This window comes from Eurytemora carolleeae, unplaced genomic scaffold (genome assembly GCF_000591075.1).
Source record: "Eurytemora carolleeae unplaced genomic scaffold, Eaff_2.0 scaffold523, whole genome shotgun sequence".
NCBI lineage: Eukaryota > Metazoa > Arthropoda > Copepoda > Calanoida > Temoridae > Eurytemora > Eurytemora carolleeae.
In genome coordinates, this window is record NW_019396427.1 from 218,933 (window position 1) to 224,932 (window position 6,000).

The 6,000-nt window shown below is 39.0% G+C and overlaps 1 protein-coding gene across 1 annotated transcript; it reads right to left on the bottom strand.

Moving 5' to 3' along the window:
• Positions 1–4,895: 4,895 nt before the first annotated feature.
• LOC111703092 (uncharacterized) lies at positions 4,896–5,935 on the bottom strand (the record flags this gene model as incomplete). The annotated part of the gene is made up of 1 exon (XM_023474952.1): positions 4,896–5,935. A coding segment is annotated over one exon (1,040 nt), but the record flags the coding sequence as incomplete, so codon positions are not given.
• Between the last annotated feature and the right edge of the window lie 65 nt (positions 5,936–6,000).

Here is a 6,000-nt window from a genome sequence, read left to right on the forward strand (position 1 = left end):
CTCTATACCTCAAGTGAACCTATAGGGAGGGTCTCCATAGTATCTTTGAGTAGTTGAACTATCTGTAGAGTTACTCTATACCTCTAGTGAACCTATAGAGAGGCTCTCCTAGAGTATCTAGAGTAGTTGAACCATATGTAGAGTTACTCTATACCTCTAGCGAACCTATAGAGAGGCTCTTCTAAAGTATCTAGAGTATTTGAACCATATGTAGAGTTACTCTATACCTCTAGCGAACCTATAGGGGGGCTCTCCTAAATTTTAAATTAAAAGTTTATATCGAGCTGTTTGGTTTCTTTAGTAGGGCCCTACAGGAAAAATATGTATTGGCGAAACTGGTGAAAGAAAATTGAGCCAATACATATTTTTCCTGTGGGGCCCTACTAAAAAATCAAACAGCTCGATATAAAATGGAGTACCGTCTGCAAAGCATGTATAATCATATGGTAGGGCGAACCGCGTCAGTTGTCTCTCCCTTCTTATTCCTTGCTCCCTGAATTAGGTGGAAAATAGCTCTTGGCTGTTTTGATTATTTTTTCCACCTAATTTCAATAATGATAACAACACATTTCAATCTAATAGATTTAAGGAGAACTATTAGAGAATAGGGTGCGATTTTATCTTATGCAAAATAGTTTATATACACTGATTAGAATAATTAGCTGAGTTTAAAGTAATTTTCTGACATGTACACAACAAATATCAAAGCATATTAAAACATATCTAATTAGTTATAATGTACTCTCCTAGACTGTACAAATTCTGCGATTCTTCTGCACTGTATACTTTTGGTTCCTTATTACATACGCACACTTTTTTGGTACAGACAAAAACACATGACGTTTCTGCCCCCAGTAATTCCCTTTAAGGATGGGAATTTTTTCCTGAATTTGTACACGAACTGCTACGCATTGTAATATAGCATTTGTACCTAATTAATATTAATGTTTATTATTTATTGGTATTTATTATAGAACTAGGAGAAGAATAAATGTTTAAATTATTGAAAGATTGACTCCTAAATCAAATTCTTAGTTTGAACTATTAACAGGCGGGAACTTTTGAGTTGAGTATTCTTTGTCTTGATCTAAAAATTCAATGTTCGCAATTTTACATTGGATACCAAATGGTTGATCCCTCCATTTAAGTTAAGAATACGGGATATCCCTGCTTGATAACGAACACTACGGGATATCCCTGCTTGATAACGAACACTACGGGATATCCCTGCTTAAATACGAACACTACGGGATATCCGTGCTTAAATACGAACACCACATTTAAGTTAAGAATAGGGATATCCCTGCTTGATAACGAACACTACGGGATATCCCTGATTGATAACGAACACTACAGGTTATCCCTGCTTGATAACAAACACTACGGGATATCCCTCCATTTAAGTTAAGAATACCGGATATCCCTGCTTGATAACGTACACTACGGGATATCCCTGCTTGATAACGAACACTACAGGATATCCCTGCTTGATAACGAACACTACAGGATATCCCTCCATTTAAGTTAAGAATACAGGATATCCCTGCTTGATAACGAACACTACGGGATATCCCTGCTTGATAACGAACACTACGGGATATCCCTGCTTGAATACGAACACTACAGGATATCCCTGCTTAAATACGAACACTACGGGATATCCCTGCTTAAATACAAACACTACGGGATATCCTTGCTTGAATACGAACACTACGGGATATCCCTGCTTGAATACGAACACTACAGGATATCCCTGCTTAAATACGAACACTACGGGATATCCCTGCTTAAATACAAACACTACGGGATATCCTTGTTTTAATACGAACACTATGGGATATCCCTGCTTGAATACAAACACCACGGGATATCCCTGCATGAATACAAACACTACACGGGATATCCCTGCTTGAATACAAACACTACAGGATATCCCTGCTTGAATACGAACACTACAGGATATCCCTGCTTGAATACAAACACTAAAAGATGATAAAGGGTAACTTATTGTTGGTCAGTGTTGAAGGACGTTTTTTTTATTAAAACTTCTGAAATAAATGACAGTTGAATATTTAACGAAATTCACTAATTCTTCATATGAAAATATTCTTGTTTAACTTTTATGGGTTCACAATAATCGAAAGTGTTTAAGCTCCGTCCTTGGAGACAAAGAAAATGTGGGGTTAAAATTTTATGGTTTGGTGGCTCCGAGAGGGGACTTAAGTTGAAGACGACATTACACGGAGGTCTTAAAGTTAATGGTTAACAATAGCCCCAGGCAGGGTTTGAGGATGTTAGGATAACATACGAGAATGAAAACATAACCATTAACAATGTTTAAAACATGTAGTTTGAATGATTGATAGTTACTAGATTGATTGATTGAAATTAACAGATGTAATAATACTAGGTACATTAATTAATACTGTGATTAATTGGCGAATAATTGATGAGATTAAATAATGGAGTAAATGTGTAGATAGCGCACATTCTTTGTAATTTGGTTGCGAAGAGAATTAAAAAAAAGGAAATTAATAGTAACTGAGAATGTATTGAGATCTCGAACATGATTAAAATAAAGAATTAAAATGCGAGAAGTAATTAAGACAGAAAAGGTCATTATTGATTCAATAAATAAATGCAAGTGATAGTGTCAATGTCAAACTTTAGTTTAAATGTTCTTTATTTAGGTTTTCTAGGGAAATTTAAGTAATTTGAATTGAAACGTTTTCCAGTTTGTTTTCTAATAAAAAAGAAGGAAGAAATTAAATGTTTAAATAGTTGATTCCTGCATTGATGTTTGTATTAGCTCTATTGATTGATCTCGTTGAGCTCTGCGAGGATCTCGTCCTGTGCGGGCTCCGGTCTGGAACTTGGAGCTAGATTCCTTGCTTCTGTGGAGTCCGAGGTTAGGCTGGGTACCATTTCTTGAGGACACTGAGCTTCTAGGTTCATGAACGGGTACAGTTGGTTGAGGTGTCTGTCCACTACTATTTTACGTCCACCTACTTCACGAGGATAGCTGATAGTGGCGCCATAGACGTCTCCGTTCTTTCTGCAGAGGAGCTGCTCTACTCTGGCAGCTGAGAGCAGGTTCTTGTATATAGGTTCATTCTTAAACAGGACTATATCTCCAACCTGAGGGAGGTTGCCCTGGTCCTTCCAGGTGACGGGTGAACTTGCGTCTGGTGTACTCCTGTTCCCATAATGAGTGGAACAAGTTGAGGACAACATTCCACCTGGAGATTTGTTGATTGATGGATGCTGTAGGGTTGACCACGTCTACGGGATATCCCTGCTTGAATACGAACACTACGGGATATCCCTGCTTGATAACGAACACTACGGGATATCCCTGCTTGATAACGAACACTACGGATATCCCTGCTTGATACGAACACCACGGGATATCCCTGCTTGAATACGAACACTACCGGATATCTGTGCTTGAATATGAACACTACAGGATATCCCTGCTTGAATACGAACACTACGGGATATCTCTGCTTGAGTACGAACACTATGGGATATCCCTGCTAGAATACGAACACTACGGGATATCCCTGCTTGAATACGAACACTACGGGATATCCCTGCTTAAATACGAACACCACGGGATATCCCTGCTTGAATACGAACACTACGGAATATCCCTGACTTGAATATGAACACTAAGGGATATCCATGCTTGAATACGAACATTATGGGATATCCCTCCCTTGAATACAAACACTATGGGATATCCCTGACTTGAATACGAATACTACGGGATATCCCTCGCTTGAATACAAACACTAAGGGATATCCCTACTTGAATACAAACACTACAGAATATCCCTGCTTGAATACGAACACTACGGGATATCCCTGCTTAAATACAAACACTACGGGATATCCTTGTTTTAATACGAACACTATGGGATATCCCTGCTTGAATACAAACACCACGGGATATCCCTGCATGAATACAAACACTACACGGGATATCCCTGCTTGAATACAAACACTACAGGATATCCCTGCTTGAATACGAACACTACAGGATATCCCTGCTTGAATACAAACACTAAAAGATGATAAAGGGTAACTTATTGTTGGTCAGTGTTGAAGGACGTTTTTTTTATTAAAACTTCTGAAATAAATGACAGTTGAATATTTAACGAAATTCACTAATTCTTCATATGAAAATATTCTTGTTTAACTTTTATGGGTTCACAATAATCGAAAGTGTTTAGGCTCCGTCCTTGGAGACAAAGAAAATGTGGGGTTAAAATTTTATGGTTTGGTGGCTCCAAGAGGGGACTTAAGTTGAAGACGACATTACACGGAGGTCTTAAAGTTAATGGTTAACAATAGCCCCAGGCAGGGTTTGAGGATGTTAGGATAACATACGAGAATGAAAACATAACCATTAACAATGTTTAAAACATGTAGTTTGAATGATTGATAGTTACTAGATTGATTGATTGAAATTAACAGATGTAATAATACTAGGTACATTAATTAATACTGTGATTAATTGGCGAATAATTGATGAGATTAAATAATGGAGTAAATGTGTAGATAGCGCACATTCTTTGTAATTTGGTTGCGAAGAGAATTAAAAAAAAGGAAATTAATAGTAACTGAGAATGTATTGAGATCTCGAACATGATTAAAATAAAGAATTAAAATGCGAGAAGTAATTAAGACAGAAAAGGTCATTATTGATTCAATAAATAAATGCAAGTGATAGTGTCAATGTCAAACTTTAGTTTAAATGTTCTTTATTTAGGTTTTCTAGGGAAATTTAAGTAATTTGAATTGAAACGTTTTCCAGTTTGTTTTCTAATAAAAAAGAAGGAAGAAATTAAATGTTTAAATAGTTGATTCCTGCATTGATGTTTGTATTAGCTCTATTGATTGATCTCGTTGAGCTCTGCGAGGATCTCGTCCTGTGCGGGCTCCGGTCTGGAACTTGGAGCTAGATTCCTTGCTTCTGTGGAGTCCGAGGTTAGGCTGGGTACCATTTCTTGAGGACACTGAGCTTCTAGGTTCATGAACGGGTACAGTTGGTTGAGGTGTCTGTCCACTACTATTTTACGTCCACCTACTTCACGAGGATAGCTGATAGTGGCGCCATAGACGTCTCCGTTCTTTCTGCAGAGGAGCTGCTCTACTCTGGCAGCTGAGAGCGGGTTCTTGTATATAGGTTCATTCTTAAACAGGACTATATCTCCAACCTGAGGGAGGTTGCCCTGGTCCTTCCAGGTGAGGGTGAACTTGCGTCCGGTGTACTCCTGTTCCCATAATGAGTGGAACAAGTTGAGGACAACATTCCACCTGGAGATTTGTTGATTGATGGATGCTGTAGGGTTGACCTCGTCTCCGAAACACTCTCGAAACCCTTGGAGAACGTGGTTGGGAGTGAGGGTGATGCCAAGTGGTGCTCCAGGGATAAGTGGTCTGTTGTTAAGTTTTTCAATGACTCCATGCGTCCAGGTAAGCAGTTCCTCGTCATCCATGATCAGCTGGTGTGGTCCGATGAGGGATTTGGTGACAGTATTCTTGATGGAACCGATTATTCTTTCAACAGCTCCAATACCGACAGGGTGTTTGGGTAGAGTAACTCTGAACTCGATAGACGTGAATTTCAAATTGAGGTTGGAGATGACCTTCATCTCAGTGTTGACCAAGTCCTTGCCAGCCTTGACAATGTTCAGTCCAGCGTCAATCCAGAAGGCTCTATTAAAACCTCTGGTGATACTCTGGGCGCTGTAGTTATGTAGGATTTCCAGATGCACCCCGCGACTGGAAAGGCAGAGGATTACCAGGATCCATCTCTTGGTCTTGGTACCGTCTTTGTGTGCAAGAACAGGTCCAAAGATGTCAGCTTGACAGTAGGAGAAAGGAGGTTGGATGGATTTGAGGACGTCAGGGACATCAGCTTCAAATGCTGCGAATGGAATCTTGTTCAGTTTGATACATCCAGGGCAAGATTTCTTTAGAGCAGTGATCATT